This window comes from Callorhinus ursinus, unplaced genomic scaffold, assembly GCF_003265705.2.
Source record: "Callorhinus ursinus isolate GAN/ISIS: 27379988/994484 unplaced genomic scaffold, GSC_fseal_2.0 scaffold68, whole genome shotgun sequence".
Taxonomy (NCBI): Eukaryota; Metazoa; Chordata; class Mammalia; order Carnivora; family Otariidae; genus Callorhinus; species Callorhinus ursinus.
In genome coordinates this window covers 4,971,229-4,995,458 of record NW_027397130.1, presented here as the reverse complement: position 1 = coordinate 4,995,458, position 24,230 = coordinate 4,971,229, and the positions used below count along the sequence as shown (strand labels likewise).

Genomic DNA, 24,230 nt, shown 5'->3' with positions numbered 1-24,230 from the left:
GAGACTCTTGAGATGTTTGTTGGTGGTTCACGTGCTTGGGGATGATCGCCAACATGTATCTTGTGGGGTAGAGATAAAGGAAGTTTCCAAAGTTATTTTTATATATTAAAGTAGACTTACAGGATCCTGGGGGTTGGGCTAAGATTGCCTTTGCCCTTAGCAAAGTATTAACATTGAGGCAGCGGAGTTCCTAGAGGAATGTCACTCTGTCTGTTTTAAGGACTTGTCAAAGGACTGTAAGTAGTAAGGAAACTTAATTTTTCTTTTGCCTTTGTTTCCCACATCACTGCTACCTAACTCTATCAACACCATATAGCATATTCTATCATACACTATCAGCAGAGGACCTCCAAATCTACCTTCTCAAATTTAAATTCAGGCTACCCAAACTTAAAGGCTGAGCCTCATTTATCTGGATCCAAAGTGGAGTAAACTGTTGTGTTAGCTCACTCTGGGCATACCAGTCAAAAGATTTAGAAAAGAGATAATCAGAGGCATAAAGAATTAGAAAATAATCTATGTGCATGGGGCGCCTGGGTGGCTCAGTCGTTAAGCGTCTGCCTTCGGCTCGGGTCGTGATCCCAGGGTCCTGGGATTGATCCCCGCATGGGGCTCCCTGCTCAGTGGGAAGCCTGCTTCTCCTTCTCCCTCTCCCTCTGCTTGTGTTCCTTCTCCCACTATGTATCTCTCTGTCAAATAAATAAATAAAATCTTAAAAAAAAAGAAAATAATCTATGTGCAGATGATATGATAGTATATCACACCCTTCACAATTACGAGGGAGAGGATATAATGTAGAGAAAATCCACTTACAACAGCATAAAAGATAAAATACTGAGCAGTGCATTCAACAAGGAACGTTCAAAATCTGTATGAGCAAATATTGAAATACTGAAAGACACAAAAGTAAATTTGGACAAGTGGAGAACCGTCTCTTGCTCTTGGAAAAGAGGACTCAATGTAATACATCGGTCCATTCTTCCCAAGTAAATGTATAAATCTAATGCAATTCCAATTAAAATACCAATGCATTTTTTTCTAGATCCTAAACGGATACTAAAATTCACACGGAGGAATAAACATGTAAGAAGAGCTGGGAAAACCTGAAAAAGACAAGCTGAGCATTCCAGAAACAGGTGGGGGTGGGGGGGTGCGCAAGATGCTGCCACCTGCTGCTCAGAGTTGTTACTGCAGCCCTTCTGAGCAAAGCAAATCCGGTCCTATTTGTATTAAATTAGCTTTTGAACTCTGAGTATAAAGTCTAAAAGACAGCTTACTTTTTTTTTTTTTGCCTTCCACGCCCTCCATCTCCTTTATCGGGGACCTTTATTCGGTTTAGGATCTTTAGAGTTCTTCTGGGCTTCAGATTCCAAATCCCGTAGCTAGAGCTCAAGGGGGTAAAATGAGCTGAAAAGCCTTTGGCTTGGTCCAGATTCTCAACGTGAGGTTTGAGGAAATGCAGGCTGGCGGAAGGATAGAGAATGAAAGGGGAGGACACTGGGTCCTTGTTGCATCAGGCTTTTTACAGACAGTAATTTTTAACATCCTTGCAGAATGGATACCCTAAAAGTCCTGCTACAGATTATAAAACTGTGGCCTCAGAACATGATAGATGTTTTTTCAAGGATGAAATGGTGACTTTCATACAAATATAAAATGAACGCATGTCAAGGATTTTATTTAGTGTATTAATGAATGAAGGAACCAGTAAGATGTAAAAACTGGTTCAAAGGAGAACCCTGAGTACAGACGCACATACAGGCAATCGGAACCGCTAACATGAATTTGCTTGTATGTACAAAACAGGTCACTGCCCCCAGGGGAATCGTCACTTGCATCTTCACTGTACAAGATTTATTTGCATCTCCATGGGCAAGAATTATTTTTATTACTATCAGTTTTCTGCAACCCAGAGAGTTGTCAAAGAGCTCAAAGACAAAGGTGCAGATCCTTCTAGAATCAGGTAAGCCCCGAAGGAAGGTTCCTCTAGACAATCTCTATGAAATTAAGTAAGGCCTTCAAGATTTCTCAGCTGCTAAGTACAAGATTTGGAATTCGAAACCAAATAGAGACATGTCTCTATAGGTTCAGACTTTTCCCCGCCAGTGTCAGGTAGCTTTTGGACAGTGAAGGGTGATATTCAGCCGAGATCTGCGGTATTGAACGGTCATCACCCCGTTTAGTTCAAATTTCTTGGTCTCAAGACTGGAGTCTTCCCTCCTTTGAACAGAGCCCGAAGCAACATTCCAAGGTCTCCAAAGCCTCAGTCAGTCATTTGCCGTCTTGAAAGTGTCTCCCCCTCGATGCCAGTGTTCCCTGGGGAGTCTGGAGGGGCCGGGAGCCTGGCCTGAGCCCTGGGAAAATGGTGGTAGAATCTCAAGACTCCCACCGTGCCCTGTGCCTTGAAACGGACAGAGACTGCTGCCGCCCAGGCTCCAGTCACATCTTTGGTTTGGAAATTATGGGACGCTGGTACAGCTGGATTACACCTTCATCATGCAGCCGCTTCCAGAGTGTTCTCTCTAACGGGAAGTCATGGTTGATGTAAAAGACCGTTCGTTTCCAGGACTTATCATAGTAGTGATCAGAAAAGTGCTCGTGGCCCTCGGTGATGAAGCCGTAGGCGCTCACCTACGTGAAAGTTGGAGGAGAAATGAGGCCTGAGGGTGCTCCCTCCCAGGCTTGTTCTCATGGGCTGTGTGTTACTGGGGGGACCCTTCGTCATGGTTCCCTCCCTAGGGGCCCGGGGCGGGCTCCCTGATGGACACCGGCCTACGTGTGTGCACGCGCACTCACACTCCTCCCCCAACCCCGGCCGTCGTCCCCTGCTGGGCAGGTCCCGGGATAGGGCTTCTGCTCCTCCAGCACAGCCTTACCTGGTCACAGAGCTGAAGGGCCGTGAGCAGCAGGAGGGCCCCCGTGGTGGGACGGTAGATCCTCCAGTGGCGAGAGTTCAGGGTCTTCGACCTCAGAAACCTGGGAAACAGCCCAGCCCCCAGCGGTCAGGAGGCTGCAAGGGATGAGAGGGACCCGATGCCTTCCACACGCGCCCTGTCGTTCTGCTCTCACCTGTTCTTCATGTAACGGATTACGTCTGGGTGCAGCAACAGGTACCTGTCCAGCTGCAAGCTTTCCCGGAAAGCCTCCTGGGGCCTGCGCCTGTGGACGGCAATGGGTCGTTCACCTCCCCCGATGTGGGCCAAGTCCGGGCCAGGGCCAGGACAGGGGGCCCATGTCCAGGCGATGGCCAAGGCTGTCCCCACCTGTCCAGCCCTTCACAGCCGCTCAATACGCAGCTCGGCCTGGGGTGGGGGAGGGGGCAGTGGGTACCTGAACCAGGAAAGCCTACTTTTCACGAGGGTCTGATTCAGAAGCAGCGCTTCCAGCCACTCATAGTCTCGGGTGCCCTCCAGGAAGTGCAGGTAGCGGACATCCTGAGGACCAAGGACAGTGAGCGCTCCAGGAGTCCTGCCTTCAGGCCCAGGGCTGGGGGCTGGGGGGCGGGGTTTGACTCCGACGCCAGGCTGCCCACTTGCTCCTCGCAGGCCTGTCTGGCCGTCCTCCCAGCTCTTGCCCCTCGGATGAACAGAGCCCGCGCCAGCCAGACTCCAGACACGGGACACCAGGCTCCCTTTCCCAGCTCGTGCTCCCCATTCAGATTCTGTGTGTGGCCGGGCCGGTTCCCCTGTGCTCACCTTCCCCAGGGGCACGTGCGGGAAACCCCGCCGGCCCAAGACAAGCAGAGACTGCGTTATGGAGAAGGCAGTGAAGCCGTAGAAGGACGTCCGGGTACCCACATCCTGTTCGTAGCCCTTAGTGATGGCTCCGCTCAGTCTAGGCAGTGAGACAGGACCGCACAGGAAAGGACTCGTGAGTGCCCGAGGGAAAGGCGTGGCGGCGGGCGGGGAAGGAAAAGAGAGATGGGGAGGCAGCAGGTATAAAGGGACATTCTCGGGAGAGCCCGGGCCTTCGGCCTCGGGGAACGCCCTACCAGACCTCTCAGTCTGGATGCGGCGCTTGGGGCAGGCCGCTTACCGGAACACGTAATCATGGTTGTCGATCTCCTGGCCCATGTGGGAGTTGTTCAGGATGCCCCCGTTGCCCACCACGGCACAGGTGATGCAGTGGGAGCTCCCAGCGGGGAGGCTAGCCAGGAGCAGCTGCTGCTGGGGCACCGGAGGGAAGCGAGTCACCACCTTCTGCACCACTGGAACAAGGGGGGCTCCGCTCAGAGCGCTGGAAGGGTCAGGGAGGGCCAGCCCAGCCTCCTTCCCCACGCTGGGGGGCCCCCAGGGAAGAGGCAGACCAGAGCCAGAGGCTCAGCTGCCCAGGCTCCGCCCCGGGAAGACTCACAGGAGTAGTTGAGCTCCATGAAGCCGAAGGGCGGTGGGAAGTGCTCCAGGCGCTCCCACTCTCTCTGGTTGAAGCGGCTGGAGTCCAGGAAGAGGGTGAGGTTGGCCAGAAAGAGTTTCTGGAGCCAGGGTGACTTGGAGGCCTTGACCTTCACTGAGTCGGGGCAGGTCTACATGCAGGAGGGTGGGTCAGGCAGGGAGAGGCCCAGGAAGGCCAGGGCCAGGGGCCGGGCTGGGGGCAGGGGCAGAAAGTGGGCCTCAGCGTTTGGAAGGCACCACCTCTGCTGCCTCTTCCACCCTGTTTGGAGGGCCTGCTGATCCTCTCTCGCCATTGTCCTGGGTGCTGTAGCCCTGAGGGTCCCAGAGGACGGCCCCAGAGCAAGTAGCACCTCTCACCCTGCTCAGGGACCTTCCAGGCCTTCTGGGGGGCTCCAGGGCAGGGCTCCTTTCCCTCACCCCTTCCCACGCTGTAGGGGAGAGCACGGCAGCGGGGAGGGGGTGGGGTGGTGGTGGCGTGAACAAGGCAGAGCCTGGGGACAGAGCCCGGGAGGTCAGGGAGGCGGGGGGCGGGGACTGGGGGGGCTGTCTGCAGGGCCTTTGGAGCAGAGAGGTCGTGGCCAGACTCACCGATCTTAGGGCTCCCGTGTCAAAGCTATATTGTTCCTCAAAGTCCCACCGGGGCTCAGACTTGAAGTTGGTGGCCCGCAGACTTGGACTCCTCTGTGTGCTGCGGCTCTGGAAAGGGGTGGAGGGTGGCGTGGCCCGGGCTGTCTCCCGGTGGGCGACAACCGCTGTGGTCACTCCTTTCATTGTCCTCTCCGTTGACCCTGCTCCTGGCCTCGTCAGCACCTTGGCCTGACTTTTCGGCACGGGTGTCCTTGCTGTGGTCTGCACTTTGCCCTGAGGGTTCGGGGGCTCCGGCCTAGTGGCTGTGGGCTCCTTGTTGTGGTCCTGCCTGCCTTTGATGGTCCTGGCATCCTGACTCCTCAGCGACAGTGTCTCTGCCCCGTCAGAGGCCGCCGTCCCGTCCTGGGCCCTCGGAGGCGGCGTGTCCAGCACGGTGTCCTTCCTGTCCTGACCCCTCGGTGGGGCCGGCTCAGCTGAGGTGGCCACGCTGGCCTCTGCTCTGGTGTCGTTGTGGGTGGGGCGGGCTGTGGCCTGGGCCGGGGGGGCCTGCGTGCTGTTCTCCTGCGCTGACGCCCCCCCTGGGGCCACTGTCCTTCCTCCCGTGGTGGCAGCCTGCCATGCAGCCTTGTGGAGTGACTCTGGACTCCTCTCCTTGCCGAGCATGTGCTGATCCCTAGGGACAGATGTAAATCTGGATTAAGGCCGAGGATCGTATCCACAGGGTGGACGCATAATTAGTAATTTTTCTGGTGCCTTGGGGAGACTTCACACCAGTTTCCATACGACATGAAGGCAAGGGGTGTCACCGTCCATACCCATAATTAAGCTGCCCCTGTTGGCGATGGGTCTGGAAACTTACCTCTCTGGCCCATAAAGAGACCGTGGTGGGCTCGCCCTTGGGAGCGTGTGAGCTCGGTGGGCGCAAGAGAAGGGGCTCTGTCCGGGCAGGGGATGGTCCCAAACAGGTAGGCAGAACCCGATCAGTATCTGCCTTGTAGGTCAGACTGAGGAGTTTGGACTTTATCATTCGTCTTCTTCTTCTTCTTCTTTTTTTTTTTTTTAAAGATTTTATTTATTTATTTGACAGAGAGAGACACGGCGAGAGAGGGAACACAAGCAGGGGGAGCGGGAGAGGGAGAGGCAGGCTTCCCGCGGAGCAGGGAGCCCGATGCGGGGCTCGATCCCAGGACCCCGGGATCACGACCCGAGCCGAAGGCAGACGCCTAACGACTATCAGTCATCTTCTTGTCCAGGGGGAGCTACTGAAGAATTTCGGGTGGGAGATGGGGGGGCTGGAGCGAGAGGGTGGGGCACAGTAGCTGAACTCCAGCCTGGCCATGCTTTTTTCTAGCGTCAGGGGAAGATGGACGCAGGGTGCCTGGTCTGGCTTCTGGCACTCCAGGTTTTTGGCTCTGAGGATTAGATTTCCTTTCTTTTTATTTCCCCCTTTTGGGGGAGGCTGCCAAAAGTATCCCTTAATTTATGCAAATTAGCATCAGGTGTTCTGCTGGGGAAAGCGTGGGTCCTCCGATGTGCAGGTTTCTCTAACTGGACTTCGAGGTGGGTTCTCTGTGCTACACAGGTTTTGGGGGAGCTCCTGGGAGTCTTGGCAAAAAGAATCATCCTCTCTGGGGACCCATAGCCTTCACCCTCATGGATTTCCAGGTGTCCTTAACTCCCGCTCCTTTCCCTGACATCCTAGGCCTCCCAGGGTCACCTTGATCACCCTTGTCCCAAGCAGCTCTCTTTCGTCTGTTTCTACCATTCTTCTTCCAAGCCATATGATCACAGACTTCCTGAGGCCCCAGAGAGAGGAGGAGAACATGAAATGTGCAGCCAGAGAGACCTGAGTGAGAGTCCTCAGCACTTCCATTTATTAGCTGGTGTGACTGGGAGAAATCTTCATCCACCTGACCCTGGGTTTTCTTATCTGTAAAACCGGCCGCTGCCTTTTGCTTCTGCAAGAAGTCTGCTGTGAGCATTAACTGACAACATGTATTTAGCCTCTGGCACAAAATACCCACTCAGATAACAAGTTCCCGGCTCCTCAGCCCTGCCGTGGTGCCCTGTTCCCAGTGACCCTTGATTTGTCCTGCGCAAGGTGGGGGTCTCCTGAGTCTGGTCTCCTCCTTCTCTGGTTGCAGCTTTGACTCCTTGCCTCCCAACTCTGTGGCCACTAATTCTTTTAGGCAGCAAATATTTATTGAGCACCCCCTATGAACGCTGTGCTAGTTCCTGGGGCCTGGGTGATGAGCGCAACCAGACACCTTCCTCCCCCCACGGAGCCCAGGATATAAAGGGACAACAGATCGTCACACAGATAGACGTCAAGTTAGAACCCGCAGATGTGCTGGGGAATGGGCGAGCATGAAGAAGCCATGGGAGGTGGCCTGACCCAAGCTCCGTTTCCTGTGACAACGTGAAGGCTAGAACCCTACGTGTCGTCGAATTGGGCATGTTTGGGGATTGTATTCGTTCAAGGGCAATGTCAAGCTCCTCCCTAAATCGCAAACTTGGAGGAGGCAGAGATCACTCTAAGCAGTCCTTACTACGAAGCCCACCACGATGCCACATCATCACATCGGTGCTTCCGAAAAGCTTTCTGAGCCCACCAGGAAATGGATTTAAACAAACTGAATAGACGCTGAAATATGTAACATGAGGAACATCTCATTCAACAGACGTTCAGTAAATGTCTAGTGCAACGTGCTGTGTGGGTCCTGGGAATACAGATTTGAATAAGGCACAGACCTTCACCCGCAGAGTACACTGTAGTCACTGTTATTAAAGGTGGAAGACAGAGGAGTCTCATCACTAGAAAAATACAGGGCTGGCCCGGGTGGTGGTATGGGCACTGGGCAGATTACCTCTGTTAATCCCTCCTCATTTAGGGCCTCCCTCCTGCATTGCGGCCAGCCCTCTGGTGGATACCGTATTTCCTGCTTCCTGGGCCGCAGGGAAGCACATTTATTCAGGTCTTCCAAGAAGGGCACTCTCCGTCCTGACCTTGAAAACTGACAGAGGATCTAACTTCTCTGGAGGTTGTTAGGGAAAAGGCTAACAGTGGGGCCTTCCTCCTTGCAGCATACACATTTTTAACTGGCCTCACGGGGCAAATGCCTCTTTGCTCAAAGAAGTAACTTGGAGGAGAGATATCCCAGACCAGAAAGGAGAGAAGGCTGGACTGTGACATGAAGCAGCCTGGAAAAGCTAACAGCCTTCAAGACTTTTAAGCCCTTATTCCTTTTTTTGTTTTCCATTTTTATTTTTTTTATTTTTTTTTTAAGATTTTACTTATTTATTCATGACAGACAGAGAGAGAGAGAGAGAGAAGCAGAGGGAGAAACAGGCTCCCAAGGAGCAGGGAGCCCGATGCGGGACTCGATCCCAGGACCCTGGGATCATGACCTGAGCCGAAGGCAGACGCTTAACCATCTGAGCCACCCAGGCGCCCTGTTTTCCATTTTTAACTAAGAAAAAAAAAATGGGGGTTTGGATTTATCATAAGGCTAGACAATGTCTTGAGGAGCCCAACAGCAAGATGTGGTTGAGCCTCTAGAATGGTCTGGAACCTCTTAGACTGCTTTCTGCTCTCTGCTCCTCAGCCCTCATGGTTCTGGAGGGTGGCCGCCCCATAACACCTGCTTCCGGGACTGAAGACTCTCTGCTCCCAGTTTTTAATTTTTATGGTTCTGGCCCACTTGTGTCCCTTCCTGTCCCTGGCCACATGGCAAGTGACACAGGTCCTGGGGTCCACCCTGTGCACAAGAGGAGGATAGTCTCAAAAGGAGGGTTGTTGGCTCATGAACTGGGTAGACATCCCTAAAGTGTCCATTCTGAAAGGATACCATGCATGCAGAGTGGAAAACCTGAGTTAGTCCTGAACATAGTCTGTTTTTTTTTTTAATTTATTTGAGAGAGAGAGCAAGCTCTCAGAGAGGGGCAGAGGGAGAGGGAGAAGCAGGCTCACCGCGGAGCAGAGAGCCCGATGTGGGGCTCCGTCCCAGGACCCCGGGATCATGACCTGAGCCGAAGGCAGATGATTAACCGACTGAGCCACCCAGGCGCCCCCATCCAGAACATATTCTTGAGGGATTTGGGCCACCTTTGTTTTGGTGCTGTGAAGTTTGAGTACGGTGAGACTCACTCTTCTCCCCTGCAGTGGCACAACTGAGCTGAAGCTCCAAGCCCGGAGGCACAGCAAAGGCCTACGTGTTTACTCCGATAGCAAACAGTCTTGTTACTCAGCCGGGAACCTCGGATTCACCTCCCCCTGCGTTTCCCACCCCCAAACCACAAGAGGCCTCTAGAAGTTTTCCTTCCAAAGTGCAAGCACCTTCGCGTGGCTGTGATCAGGGAGATGGTGCAGCAGGGTGTCTTCTCCACTAGACTTTTCAGACATACTGCCGGGACAGCTGGCCCTCGGCCTTGTGGCCACGCCAGCCCCGGGGACGGAGCACCCCGAGCTCGTCTCTGCAGTCCTTCCCAGAGGCAGGAGGAACAAGGTCCCTGGAGGGTTACTGATGACTCCTTTATGTTTTACAGGGAGTCATAACGATGACCCAGCTACTGACAAAATTATGTAATTAAGTTTCATTTCAATTCCCTATAATTAAGCACAACTGTGATTGCTAGGAATGTGGGTGTTTACGTAGGCATTTCCTTATGCTCATGCATGGTATTTACTGAATGCTCAAATTCCTTCCGTCCATATGGTGAGTGCCCTGCATTCGTCTTGTCCAGACCCTGGGTGATCCTGGATTTAAACACTACGAGCAAGGCCAGGGTAGGGTGAGGGGGGAACCTGTTTTCTATTAAGGGTTCAGAGGGACAAGCAAGTCATGCAGGGGTCACATGCAAGCAAAAAACAACTCAATATAAAATCTGATCTATTTGGGAGATAAAAATAAAAAATGTTGCACTTCAAAAAATAAATTTATCATTAACAGGGCTCACATGGCTCTATGCAATAAATGAAATGGATACAAAAGAATAATTATCTGGGGGCGCCTGGGTGGCTCAGTTGGTTAAGCGACTGCCTTCGGCTCAGGTCATGATCCTGGGGTCCCGGGATCAAGTCCCACATCAGGCTCCCTGCTCAGCAAGGAGCTTGCTTCTCCCTCTGACCCTCCCTCCTCTCATGTACTCTCTCTCTCTCATTCTCGCTCTCTCAAATAAATAAATTAATCTTAAATAAAAAATAAAAAATAAAAAAAACAAATAACAAACAAAACAAAACAGAAACAGACTCACAGATACAAAGAGTAGAGTGGTGGTTGCCACTGTGGTGGTGGGGGATGGTGGTGGTGATGGTGGTGGTGATGGTGGTGGGGGATGGTGGTGGGGGATGGTGGTGGGGGATGGTGGTGGGGGATGGGAGGGGGGTGGTGGGGGATGGGAAAGACAATCTCCCCGTAATAAAATAAATAAGACACGGGGATGTGAAGTACAAGCCTGGTGAATATAGTCAATAATACTGTAACGACTTCGTATGGTGACAAATGGAAACTAGCCCGATGGTGAGCATTTCATAATGTACATAAATATCCAACCATTATGTTGTACACCTGAAACTGATATACACTATCGTATACCAGTTATTCTTCAATGAAACCCAAAAAACCAAAACCCCTTTGATTTCCTAATAATTCTGGGCTCTGCCATTCGGTGGAACAGACACTGGAAGAGACTCCAGGCTAGGTGTCCCTGCCCTGTGGGGAGTGGCCGGTCCCACACACGCCTCCACTGGCGTCCTCATGACACGGACCCCCTCCCCCCACAGCACTGCCTTCCCTCACCCCCAGCTGAGCAACCTCCTTGATGGGCAGCTCTCACCTCCAGTACCGCACGCTGTTGTTAGCCCAGTCCGGAGCTGCCAAAACTCCCTTGGTGTCCGCATAGCTCTTTAGGGGCTCTGGTCTTATCTGAAATGGAAACCAGCCATTCTGTTTCCCCCCACCCCCAAACTTTGCAGTGTATTTTCCTCCGGAAGTCCTGAATCTTTTTGCATGGTTTACATTTTAGAACTTTACTTTGACACTTTAGATGTGTCCACAAGTTGCTTCGATCACCAAAACCTGTACTTTGCCTTAATTAGCCTTAATTCTCTTTGTAGGCTGGGGAAAAAAAAATACAGAAATCTGTATTCTGTTGTTATTTCAAATGTTCTTTTTTCAAATCAAAGCCAATTGTCTTATTTGTTTAGTTTCTGGCCAGTTAAATCCTAATGGGGGACAATATAAAAATGGGAACAGAAGAGGAAAAACACATCTAAGCCACTGTTCCTAGTGCTTTAGTAGCTGGATCCAATTTCCAAAGCTCTCCCCCAGCAGAGGGGCCCAGAGCATTCTCTGAAATCCCTTTCATCTAACCATGGCCCGGGAGATGGGAAGCTGGTTTAAAATTTGGACGTGCTCCCTCCCTACGATACATAAACACAGACACAAACACATAGCTCTCACCACAGGGGTGAGTCTTGAGAGTTAAGGAGAGTAGGGAAGACCTTGAACAGGGGTGGTGGTGGGTGGGATGGAGGTAACTGGGGAAGAAAATGTTTTAAACAAAACAATGGCAGGTACATAAAGGTCCAGAATCACAGATACAAGATGAGATCACGTGGTCCTGTGGCTGGGAAACTCTCCTCTCGAACCAAGATTGTTTAAAGCAAAGTCAGTTTTCATCGCCTGGTTCTGGTACCTCGCTTAGCTCTTTTGGGGCTAATGACACCTGCGAGTAAACTTTGTTTCAGGGGTTAGCCCGAGTCCCGGTGACATTTTTAGCCTGGCATGTTCGAGATAATGACCTTGGGGGAAAATAGCATTCCTCCCCTTTGCCATCCCTCTGCCCAAGGGAGGAAGGAGAAGAACAAGGGAGTCCAGTGGGCAGCTACCCCTGCCCTCCGTTGGGGCCGGAAGAGCTCCCGGAGAAGCTGCCAAACCCCACAAGCGTGGTGGCATTTAAGAACTTCAGGATCAGGTTTCCTGACGGCTCAGAGCAGGCTGCCCGTCTCCTGCGAGGTGGCTGAGGGGAGCTGCCTGCCGTGCCAAGACTTAGCCTCTGGCTGTCCTCATGTATTGAACTTGAAAGTCTGACAGAAAACTAAGTTCTTGGCGCTTGGCAAATGGGCGGTGGTGCACACTGGTGCGGGAAGGAGCCTGCTTGAGTTCCAGCCCGGCCACTAACCAGCCAGCTGTGTGACCTTGGGCAAGTCACGGAACTCTTAGAGCCCCTGTTTTCTCATCCATTAGATGGGAATCCTTTTTTTTTTTTTTAAGATTTTATTTATTTATTTGACAGAGAGAGAGAGAACACGAGCAGGGGGAGTGGCAGAAGGAGAGGGAGAAGCAGGCTCCCTGTTGAGCAAGGAGGCCAACGCAGGGCTCGATGCCAGGACCCTGGGACCATGACCTGAGCCGAAGGCAGACGCTTCACCGACTGAGCCACCCAGGCGCCCCTAGATGGGAATCTTAATACCAGTCTCACAATACTGTTGTGAGGACTTCACGGTGTATAAAAGGCTCTTGGAAAAATACCATGTTATTCAAGTGGGTCAGGTGCTAACGTGGATGACACACAGTGACCGTCAGAGTCCCCATCCGCTCCCGTTTGGGTTCACGTGTCCAGACGTGAAAGCCTGAAAGGGCGACAGGCGTCAAGGCCATGGGTAAGTGATATTTCATTTACAGCCCTAAACCACTTAATTGAGAAGTCAAGAAGTGGCAGGTAGGCATGTGACTTAGAAATAGGATGGTAAATACCAAAAGAAAGAGCAGAAAGAATTGAAGTAGGTACCTTGGGAATCAGGATTCTGGACTAGGGAGAAGGCATGGGAACCACTCAATGTTGGTGTAAAATTTGCAATACTATTTGGAACATGTGCACGTCAGCTTAATAATAAAAAAATAAATAAAGGGAGAAACATGAAAACTAAATGAGACATCTTATCGAAAATTCTTTGAAAATTTGAAAACGCAAGGCAACATTTAGTCCACAGATATTTATTGAGTGGTGATTAGATGCCAGGCATTTAGGACTATCTGTTAAGGATTAAAGATGAGAGAGCAATGGTCACTGATCTTAAGAAGCCCCAGACCTGGGCCACCTGGGTGGCTCAGTTGGTTAAACAGCTACCTTCGGCCCAGGTCATGATCCCAGGGTCCTGGGATCGAGCCCCACATCGGGCTCCTTGCTCAGCAGGGAGCCTGCTTCTCCCTCTCTCTCCCTCTGCTTGTGCTCTCTCTGTCAAATAAATAAAAAATCTTAAAAAAAAAAAAAAAAAGAAGCAGCAGCCCCAGACCTAAGAGGGGAGCAGAGATGAACATAAATAGCTGCTATCTCTAAAGAGTTAGCGGTCCGATGCTATTAGTCAAATGTGTGGGAGAGAGTGTAGATACCACCTAGGGACAAGGTTCTGCTGGGGAAGACGGGCACTTCACTATGGAGGTGGTACCTAAATGGGTCTTTGTTCCCGAATCTTTCTTAAAAAACGAACCTTGCTGAATTATTCTTCCTTTTATAAAGGCAATGTGTGCTCATTACCGAAAAATCAGAAAAGGAATTTAAGCAGAGAAGGGTATCAGCCTGTGATTGTAACCTCTCAAAGAATCTGCTGGTGGCACCTTAGGGCGTGCACATCCAGATCCCCCTTCCTACGCCTATTAGGCTTACAAATGTAGTCGTTTACTATGTTGGAATGCTATTTAATTGTTTTCCTCCTTGTATTTTCTCCTTTTCTCACCGGTGCCCACTTCTCACCCACCGGCAGCTGTTAGGAGCCCCATGTTCATTGCCTCCATGGACACATGTGGCCAATAAGAGCTGGAAAGTAAAGGACGTCCTACAGGACCTCTGGCTTCCCCCCATACCTAAGCCCTAAAGTGGGGAGAAGATTTGGTGGAATAGATGAATGTCTCGGAGAAGGGTTTCTCTGTTTCCTCCCCAGAAAGGTTCCTGAGGGAGAGGACAAGGGAGAGAAGGGAGGGACCCATGGGTCCCAGGGTCGGAGGGCTCCTGCACCCTACTTCCTTGTAGTGTTCCTAGGGTCTAATAAGACCCCGAGAGGAAACGACACCATGCTGATCTCAGGAAGACAGCGTCCGAAAATTCTCACATCTGAGCAGGTGGACATGAAAGAGCCAAGAGGCGGAGGTGATGGAGGTCTCAAGGGCAACACGACAGCTAAGAATCAGCTGCCCCCACCCAGGTCCTGGCACCGCACCAGGTATCCAGAAGCCGTCGACGCCATCCTGGGAAGGCGGACAGAGGAGCAAGAACGGCTGAGATTAGGTTTCCCTGAGGCTCGGTGAATGGGGGTCCAGGATTGGAAATCGGGCAGTTATAGCAAATGAAGTTATATTTCTTAGACCAAAAGAAAATAAAAGAAAAAGAAAATCCATAGCCCTGATTTTACAGCTCACTCTTACCCATCAGCTCTAAAGCCAACACAAGGCATAGAGTCTTCGAAGGCAAATTCATTCCAGACCAGGAAACCTAAGTAGGTGGAGACATGGTCTTAGTTGTATCGGCATATTCGGGAGCACCTTGGAGACTGGGACCAAATTCAGAAGATATGAGAGGTAGTCCAATACCCTCGGTTTGGTATCATACTACCCTATCCTATTGCCAAATCCAGCTGGTCTGACCAATTCTCAGTCCTTTCTCCCCAACGTCCTTCCGCCAGAGCCTCCCCACCCAGGGCTCCCACCCTAAACCATTGCAGGAGCCTCTAACCCAGCCCCCCTGAGACCACCTTCCCCCCACTGCCTACCCTATGATCTGGTAACAGAGGAGTCTGCACAACGCACAAATGTCATCAAGTTCCTCCCTTACGGCTAAAGGTTTCCGTAGCCATAGAATAAAGTTTAAACTGTTGGTACATTCCTGAGGGCCGCGCACTCTTTCATCAACAACCATTCAAAAAACACCGAATTAGGCCTGCCCCGAGTCCAGGACCTGTTCGAATTACTGAGGAAAGAGACAAATAAGGCCATCCCTACCCCCAGGAAATTCATTGTCTGGCAGGAAACAAACTTTGGGTTCATGACAATGTGTTCTGACGGGTGTGATAGAGGAAGCCAGGCACGGGGAGTGGGGGGTGAGGGAGTGGCTGGGGTCTGGGGGAGTGACGCCAGCCAGCCCGGGGCTGTGATTGGGAGCGTGGACTCTGGAGCTAGCTGGCTGGGGTCTGAACTTAAGTGACCAAGGTGACCTTGGATAATTTGCCTAACCTCTCTTATCTGCCAAAGAGGGTGTTGTTAATAATAGTATTTACCCCAAAGCCTTGATATGTGGTCGCTAATCAGGGGTTTTGGAGACCAGTGCCTGGCCTGTCAAGCCCCCAGTCAGCATGAGTTACCTTAGTCATCAGCCACCCCACGTCTACACCATTGCTCCCCCTGCTTTCTTATTGTGCAATGTTCCTGTGTGCTGAAATGTCACACTGCCTTCAGGCACTCTGCAAACACCACCATCTCCAGGATGTTCTCACCCTGCCCCCCGGGGTTGAAATGACTTTTCAGTTTGCTCCCATGGCACTTGACACATGTGACTTAACTGTGGTGATTTATCACGACAACTAATATCACGCACCCTCTCTGGTCTATGTCTTTCTGCTCCATTAGACTTTTGAGTCTCTTGAGAGTCAACACATCTGAGGGAGTGGAGAAGCATGGATTTTGGAGCCCAAATCCCCTGTGTTCAAATCTCCGGTTTGCCACTTTCTGGCTGGGTGGAATTAGGCTTAACTTTTTGGAAAAATTTTTTTAAGATTGTATTTTTTTAAGTCATCTCCACACCCAGCGTGTGTGGAGATCAACCCCGAGATCAAGAGTCGCATGCTCCACCAACCCCGAAGCCAGCCAGGCGCCCCTAGGCTTAACATTTTGAGCCTCATATCCTTCATTTTTGTAAAAGAATAAAAATGCTAACCTTGGGCGACAATTGTGAAGATCAGAAAGAACCCACAGAAAGCTCCTGAACAGAGGTTAGGGTTTTGGGAAATCTCCAGCTCTGAAATGATAATCATGTGTCATAAACATGCAAACACCTCGGTAACAGTGACCTTCAGAAACCACTGATAACTACATTTGGGTTGGCATTTTACAACTCCCTTTTATCTGATTTTACTTTTCCTGGGCAGCCCTGTGGGGAGAGGTGCTGTGGCCCCCACCCGCCCCCTGCCTCTCGTCTCTAACTGCACACTCGTCATCAACAAGGTGACTTGTCTCTCCCTCCCACCCCTCTCCTTCATCAAAGTGTCTCCCGATTTTCCGCTTCCCTAACGTCCTTCCGCCAGAGCCTCCCCACCCGGGGCTCCCACCCTAAACCATTGCAGGAGCCTCTACTGGCAACCCAGTAAGGTCAACCCAAGGGTCAACTGCTAAAGATTGGTTAAGTAAACTTATATCCGTGCCATGCATCATGAGTAAGATGGGAGTAGATTTCCATGTGTCAACAAGAAAGAATGTCCAAGGCATAGTGTCGATTTAAAAAGCCAGCCCGTGGAACAGTGTGTATGGGGTGATAGCTATCTATCTGCCTATGTGCCCATCCACTTATCCATTATTCTTCCTACCCTCCCACCCCAGGTCCTCTGCACCTTACGTTTCAAAGGCTAAAACCACCCATGAGGGCCCTTGTCAGCCTCAGCCCCTCCCTTCTCGGAAGGATAATCTGCTTGTGATGTCTGTCCCTTGGTTGCCACCATGTCAGGCCGAAGTGGTGACTCACTCCTCCTTCCAATCTATCCTGTTCCCTTCGCACAGACTGACCATTGCACCATGCCACTTTCGTGAGGTCGCCTCCCTGCCTAAAAGCCCTCTTGGCGTCCACCCTTGGCCCCACCCTCCTGAGATACCCTTCCTCTGCTCCCTAGAGTGAGCCCCTCATTTCTGCAAGGTGTGTTCGTCCGAGGCTCAGCCAAGAGGACACCTAAGTGGGTCGGCCTCCCTGTTTGAACTATTCTCCCCACGCGCCTTATCAGAGCCCTACCTGCCCCGGAGACCTGAGACTGCTCTTCTCACCGAAGCTTTCAACGAACACACATCCTTCCCTCCAGGGGCCTCTGCTCTCAGGGGGCTCCCTCTCTGTCACTCAGTTTGCAGCTTAGTTACGGAGATAGTTTACTGAGAAGTCCCAGTGTGTGCCCTTCTCCCTCATCTCTAATGCCTTGGGCAGTTCAATAACTTTACAGTCATCTTTCATGATTAAAACTCCAGTCTAAAAAAAATTACAGAAAAGACTAAAAGAAAAAAAAAAAACACCTAAACCCCCCAATTCAGTCTCATCCATTTTAGAGCTCCAGGTGTCCTCTTGGTTCAGAGCTCTTTCCCCCACCAGGTCAGAGCAAAGACCCAGGGCTTGGCGGGTGGGGCAGGAGGGGTGGGCAGAGGTGGAGGAAGATGGAGGGAGGGGGGGGCAAGAATCGGGGTCAGCCACAGAGAAGACCTCCCCTTCCTTTTGAAGGCTAGCCCTTCTGTGAACATGCACACCTGTTGCTGTAGCCATCTCAGAGGGTGATCTGACGGCATCTGTTGACATTTGCTGTGAATGTATCCATTGCCTTGGCAATTCCACTTCTAGAAATCTGCCTACTCAAATACCTACGTAAGTGTGTGAAGAGCCAGTGGCAACCCAATAAGGTCAACCCAAGGGTCAACTGCTAAAGATTGGTTAAGTAAACTTATATCCGTGCCATGCATCATGAGTAAGATGGGAGTAGATTTCTATGTGTCAACAAGGAAGAATGTCCAAGGCATAGTGTCGATTTAAAAAGCCAGCCCATGGAACAGTGTGTATGGGGTGATAGCTTTCTATCTGCCTATGTGCCCATCCACTTATCCATCCGTTGTAAGGGCTTGTGTAGCATAAGGTAAAAAGCACAGGCTATGGAAGCAAAATATCAGGGTTTGAATCCTGGCCCTGTGACTTCCTAGCGGGGTGACCTTGGGCGGTTCAAGTCAGTTCTCTGTGTCTCTGTATATTCATAACCATCAGAATTAGTTAATGTACATAAGGCATTTTAGAATAGCAGTGTTGCCTACAATTATGTAATAATTATACGTACACCAAAGAATCAAGTATGGTCACCCCTTAAGAGTGGGTAGGCATGGGGGTGTGATGGAGAGACCTTCACTTCTTGCTTGGATTTTTCTAAACATTATGAGAGCATGTATTACTTTCAAAAAAATTTAGGAACAGTGAAATAGGGACGCCCGGGTGGCTCAGTCGGTTAAGCGTCTGCCGGCGGCTCAGGTCTTTATCCCAGGGTCCTGGGATCGAGCCCCACATCGGTCTCCCTGCTCCGCGAGGATCTTGCTTCTCCCTCTGCCTACTCTGCCTGCAGCTTCCCCTGATTGTGCCCTTTCTCTCTCACAAATTAAAAAAAAAAAAAAAAAAAAAAGAACAGTGAAATAAAGTCATTCCAAAAAAACTTGAGTCCGGAAAGAAAAGGGTCTTCCACAGCTGGAGATGTGTTGATTTTATAAGAAAACTGGTCTCTAAGGTCCTTTTGAAGGATGAACTTAAAGCCCAGATTTAAGCTAAGTGAGAGGTCTCCCATTTTCTGACAACTCCCCAGGGAGAGTATTATTTGAAAGTGAATGGCATCCATGGGATAAATCTTTTGCTTTAGGACACAGCGAATGGCATGAGGGAACTATCCCCAAAGTCGCCATTATTACTCACAGTCCCGGAGGGGAAGTTGTCTCCTGTCTGTGCCTTCCGGAGACCCAGACCCATAGTTTGCCAACTCCTGCCCGCATTTCCCCTGGACATGCTGCCAGGCACCCGGACACCTTGGTTTTCCCACTCATGCCCCCTGTGTGTCCCCTAGGTGCCCCCTTGGATCTTCCTTGCCAGTGGTTGTTTACAACATTCCTGATTCCTGACACCCCGTGTGGACACGGTAGTGTCTCAGAGCTCCCCGGGCTTCCCTGGGCTAGTCTTTTAATATGCCTCCAGTAAATTATGAGGAATTTGGAAAGGGTCAGAACCTTACCTGGAAGGTTTTGTATTGGGCTCCTTCATAAAGGAGGGCAGCATGAAGATGAAGAAGACCAACATGGCCAAAAGCAAGAGCCATTGGGTGGCATGGTCCAGAAGACTGAGTCGAGGCAGCCAGGTCCTCATGGTGGTGGGTCAGGCGCTGCAAGGTTCTGCATATCCCGGAGCTTCGATATAGACCGCAGATAAACAGTTTGAGTGCTGAGGTCTCCTGGCCAGGGAGTGCACACCTCTTGTCTTAACAATGAGCCACTCAGTCTATCAGGAGCTGCCCTCCCTGCTTTGTGAAGGCTTATAGGCTGGCGTGGCTTGAAGGAAGAGAAATTCCTTTTGTTCAAACAAGTTTACTTTCCTTTTCATTGTCTCGGAAGCCAATTTCTGCACATAGAGCTTTATGACAAACACGCACACGTTATAGGGAACCTCACTTTTACCAGATTCCAAACCCTTGCGGACCCCGGGCAGCTGCATGGGCTGGAAGATCCTTGCGTGGCTTCCATGCACAACGTGACCTTTACAAGAAGAGTACAGGGAATCTGTTTAGCTCGGAGATCCCTCTAGCAATCTTCCCTCAAAGGACATTGTGTCACCAGAGACTAGAGCTACAAGGACAGTCTCACTTCCAAAGTGTTCCAGAGTCACACATAGCTCTCAATCCTGGTGCACATCAGAATCACTTGGGGAGCTGTGCTACACCCCAGTGCCCAGATTGCATTGAAAATGACGAAGCCAGACTCTCTGGGGCTGGCTATTTTTCCAGCGGGGGTATTTTTTTTTTTTTTTTTTTAGTTCCCCTGGTGATTCCAATGTGTGGACAAGTGGAGGACTGATTTACAGTCATTTGGCTCAACCTTGCCTGCTTCTCTTCTGCAGTCATGGCCTTGACAGCCCTGAGCAGCATGAGTGCAGATGAGAGGGCTGAGCCAGGCCCCTGGGGGCTGTCCATGTGCAGTAATGCTCTCGAAGCTACTTGAGGCGCTGGGCATTGTTGTCAACCCCATTTTACCGTTGGGGAAATTGCCTTTGTGAGCAAGCACCTTGCCCTAGATCCAAATGAGCCATCAGCTTGGAGACCCATCCAAGTGACCTGGAGATTACATAGTAGCACCTCTGAGAAATCATTAACTCTGCTTTGATATGAAGAATAAAAGACATAATGCTTAGAGGAAATGTGCAACTCAGAGGAATAATACCGAGTTTGGTTGTAGAAAACTGAGAAAATTCAGAGAAGCAGCCCCCCATAAAGAACTGCGGGTTATTAATTTTTTAAATATTGCTCTCAGGACACTGAACCACACAGGTGTTTCCCAGCAGTTGAAATGGGAAAGATGCAGCTTGGAATAATAAGCCCCGAAAGTCACAGGACCATGTGTGAACACACATGACAGGGTATATTCAAGGGAATGCACAACTTCCCGTTCTGTACCCAACGTCCTTGGCCTTCACCCAGGACACGCACCAATAAATGCTTAAACTGCCTTCCCCAGGCAGGATGAAAAAGGTAAGACATGCTTCTGAGTGGCTGGGAGTAATACAGACGCACGATGGGCTTCCTTTGCTCCATACCATGCACCGGAACTCGGTGCACTATTCCAGGGGATGGGCTGGGAGCAAGGAGAAAAGTCCCTCTCAGTACTAATTGAATCTCTCTCTCTCTCTGAATACACCTAACCTGTAAGTGCTCATACAATGACTCTATAAACATTTTCTGAATAGACCGGGGTCAAATCATAGCTCTGCCTTAATTGACCCTTAACTGACCCGAATTCCCCTGTGCACTTGCCATGAGCAATTACCCTACATCCTGGTGCCTGCTTGCAATGCCAGGCAAATGAAGTGTACGGGGGGGGGGGGGGGAGGCATTTTCTTACCCTCAGCCCTGGTTCACCAGCAAGGAGTGTCTGTTTCGTCTCACCCCCCTGCTCTGGAGAAGGCTCTCGGGGTCAGTGTTCTCTCTGACTTCCGGAGCGTGGAGATCTAGGTGGGCTCCTGGGTGCAAGCTGAGCTACGGAACAGTCTGTGCCGCTCACCACCTCAGGGGTGGGTTGAACTTGGAGCTATGGAAAGCCTGCAGAGGGGGCGGGGGGTGGGGTGGGTGTGGAGAGGGGGCCGGATAATCCAGAATTCTAGCTTCCTGGTTCTCAGGGGCCAGCCAATGCTGCTGCAGCGTGTGCTTGTGTGCCATGTGAGATCCAGAGAAACGGGTTCTAGTGGAAACAGACTCTCCAAATGGGTTTCCAACCTTCACCACTGTTTCACATTCAGTAAGGTCGTTTCCTCTCCTTTTTAAGGCTTTTGACTTTAGTCTTTATATACCTGCCAACAGGATGCATGAGACCTTACATGCAGATAAAATTGTTAAAAGATTATTTTCAGGGCGCCTGGGTGGCTCAGTCGGTGAGGCATCTGCCTTTGGCTCAGGTCATGATCCCAGGGTCCTGGAATCGAGTCCCGAGTCGGCTCCCTGCTCCTCGGGGAGCCTGCTTCTCCCTCTCCCTCTGCCTGCCACTCCCCTTGCTTGTGTGCTCTCTCTCTGTCAAATAAATAAATGAAATCTTTGAAAAAATAAGAGATCATTTTCGGTAAAAGGTAAGATCGTGACTCTCATATGGATAGGAAACCTGAAAATGTGTTAAGGATTTTTTACTACTCATGAGAGGACCGGGCAGATGTAAGAATTTATTCAAAAGAGAAGGTGCAGAGGCACAGATTAATATAGAGTAAGGATTGCTAACCGGGAATTGCAAACGGGGGCAAAACAGGTTTTTCCACAGGTTGGGCAGCAGGACAGAATCTGCGTGGCTGTCAACTTCCTACAATTGACAGAATTGTCAAATAGTTCAAAGACCATGTTGGGCTAGAATCGGCTCAGCTGGAGGGACGTCTCCTAGACGATGCAGACTTTTCCAGAGACATACAGCAGCAGTGTTTCTAGAGTGAGTGTACCTCGGAACCACTCCAGGACTGGAGTTGTTGGAAACGTCCCCTCTGCTGGAAGAGACTTTTGGTGCCTTAGGGGAATGCTGGATTAAATGGAAAGAGGTCAGGGGCGCCTGGGTGGCTCAGTCGTTAAGCGTCTGCCTTCGGCTCAGGTCATGGTCCCAGGGTCCTGGGATCGAGCCCCACATCGGGCTCCCTGCTCCGCGGGAAGCCTGCTTCTCCCTCTCCCACTCCCCCTGCTTGTGTTCCCTCTCTCGCTGTGTCTGTCTCTGTCAAATAAATAAATAAAATCTTTAAAAAAAAAATAAATGGAAAGAGGTCAGCTTGTTAGGGACAGTGAGTAGCGGCATTCAATGCCCCTTTATATGTCCTGCCTTCTCTATTTTCTGTACCAGGCCCACCCCTAACTTTTTTTTTTTAAAGATTTTATTTATTCATTCATGAGAGACAGAGGGAGGGAGAGAGAGAGAGAGAGAGAGAGAAGCAGAGGGAGAAGCAGGCTCCCCGCTGAGCAGGAAGCCCGATGCGGGACTCGATCCCAGGACCCTGGGATCACGACCTGAGCTGAAGGCAGACGCTTAACCATCTGAGCCACGCAGGCGCCCCCTAACTTTTTTTAAACAGCCTGATTGAGATATAATTTATATACTATCTAGTTCGCACACTTAAGTGTACAATTCGATGGATTTGAGTCTATTTACAGAATGATGCAACCTATTCATCCAGGCACTCGCAGCCTAAAAGTTCCCCCTTCTAACTATTTTCGTTTCTTTTTTTTTTTTTTTTTAAGTAGGGTCCACTCCCATTGTGGGCTTGAACTCATGATCCTGAGATCAAGAGTCACATGCTCTACCAACTGAGTCAGCCAGGCACCCCAAAAGTTCCTCCTTCTGAGGGGGAGCAGCCCTGGGCATTTACACAGTGTTCCAGGCCGCCAAGAATCAGTGTGATTTTATTTTATTTCATGTACTTATTTTTTCCTTTAAAGTAAGGCAGACTGCCATGTGCAGTCCCTCATTTGGATGTGTCTGGAGTCTTGGAAGCTTGACTACGCTTATGTTTTCCTACAAATGGACCTTGAGAGCTCCTTTAGCCATTCTAGCAGGAGAGGGCAGATATTTGTATGCTCCTGACCAAATCATGGTCGTCCTCTGTCGGGGAAGGACATCCCATTTCACCGAGTACACAGCTTCGGGAGGGACGCACGTGGAGTGGTGAGGGAGGGTGGGGACGCCACCTAGCCAGCCAGATCAGCCACCTCCATCACCTGGAGGTGATGGTGTGACGGGTACCACAGCCTGATCGCTCTCACAGCCAGTGTGATCTTATTTTTAAGTCTGAATTCTTGGGTCTGAGTAGCTTTCTGGTCAGATGTGTTTGGTCAGACATGTTTCAGTCCCTTGAGTCCAGTAAGGCTCCTGCCCTTTGCTGATGAGTCTTTGTGGTGTGGAAAATTCTCTCAGCTCTGCTCCACGTCCCGCTCTGACTGTTTCGGCATGGGTACGCATGCTTTCTGGACCCCCAGGAATGAAGAGTCCTGTGAGGATTCTTCTTGGCTGTCTCTTTCTCTGGTTCTCTCTGTTAAACTTCTGGGTGGTCTGCTATTTTGCTTGTCTCCACTAGGATCATTGGGCTACCATACCTTTTAATGGTTTGCCCAAAATGTGTTTATCTCTGAAGAACCTACAAACCTTCATAGCACCGAGACACTGTTGCCTTTGACTTTGAAGATATAAGGCAAAGGATGTGAAGAAGCCTTTCTCTGGGGCCCGAGCAGTGTTAGTCATAAAAGCATATGCTGAGCACCAGCTTCAAGTGACATAGGTGTACCCTGGTCTTTGATAAGTCTGTGTTTGTACATCTGTGACATGGGGCCTTCTGAAGTGTGGCGTCCAGCCCGGGGCTCCTCTTTTTTCTTTCTTTTCCTTCCTTCCTCCCTCCCTCCCTCTCTCTCTCTCTCTCTCTCTCTCTCTCTCTCTCTTTCTTTCTTTCTTTCTTTCTTTCTTTCTTTCTTTCTCCTCCCTTCCTTCCTCCCTTCCTTCCTTCCTTAGCTGGAATGCCCTGGTTCACAAAGCTACAGTATTTTACAATATTTGTCTTTATAACAGGCTCAACTGGCATATTCATTTCTTAGAAGTTTCTCACAGAAACAGAAAGGCAAACACAATGCCAATTGGTTAAAAAAAAAAAGGAATTTTAATTCATAAGTCTTTGTTGTCTGATGAGGGCGTCGATGATTAAGGGTGCCGTAGGCAAGCGTTCACTATTACTAGACAGCCTCTCTTCCATACAGAATGTCCTGCCTCCCGG

General features: G+C 50.4%; 1 protein-coding gene across 2 annotated transcripts; it reads right to left on the bottom strand.

The window, feature by feature from the left end:
- Nucleotides 1-1,652: 1,652 nt before the first annotated feature.
- Nucleotides 1,653-21,017, bottom strand: ST6GALNAC1 (ST6 N-acetylgalactosaminide alpha-2,6-sialyltransferase 1). Of its 2 annotated transcripts, XM_073885934.1 has the most exons (10): nucleotides 20,852-21,017; nucleotides 18,976-19,147; nucleotides 4,980-5,652; nucleotides 4,354-4,522; nucleotides 4,036-4,207; nucleotides 3,696-3,834; nucleotides 3,331-3,434; nucleotides 3,070-3,159; nucleotides 2,877-2,976; nucleotides 1,653-2,631 (listed from the first exon to the last, which is right to left on the bottom strand). In XM_073885934.1, exons 2-10 carry the CDS (start codon nucleotides 19,104-19,106, stop codon nucleotides 2,440-2,442), a joined length of 1,770 nt encoding a protein of 589 aa, XP_073742035.1. In that variant the 5' UTR covers nucleotides 19,107-19,147; nucleotides 20,852-21,017; the 3' UTR covers nucleotides 1,653-2,439. The 2 variants fall into 2 exon arrangements, with proteins under 2 accessions (XP_073742035.1, XP_073742036.1); XM_073885935.1 differs by lacking the exons at nucleotides 18,976-19,147; nucleotides 20,852-21,017 and adding an exon at nucleotides 15,906-15,992.
- Nucleotides 21,018-24,230: the final 3,213 nt, after the last annotated feature.

Excerpts from the sequence above, each read along its gene's own strand:
- ST6GALNAC1 (XM_073885934.1), bottom strand. The coding sequence starts at position 19,106 with ATGAGGACCTGGCTGCCTCGACTCAGTCTTCTGGACCATGCCACCCAA. Across the intron at positions 5,653-18,975 it reads CCCAATACAAAACCTTCCAG|GGATCAGCACATGCTCGGCA; the intron begins GTAAGGTTCTGA and ends ATCTGTCCCTAG. Across the intron at positions 4,208-4,353 it reads CATGGAGCTCAACTACTCCT|TGGTGCAGAAGGTGGTGACT; the intron begins GTGAGTCTTCCC and ends CCCTTGTTCCAG.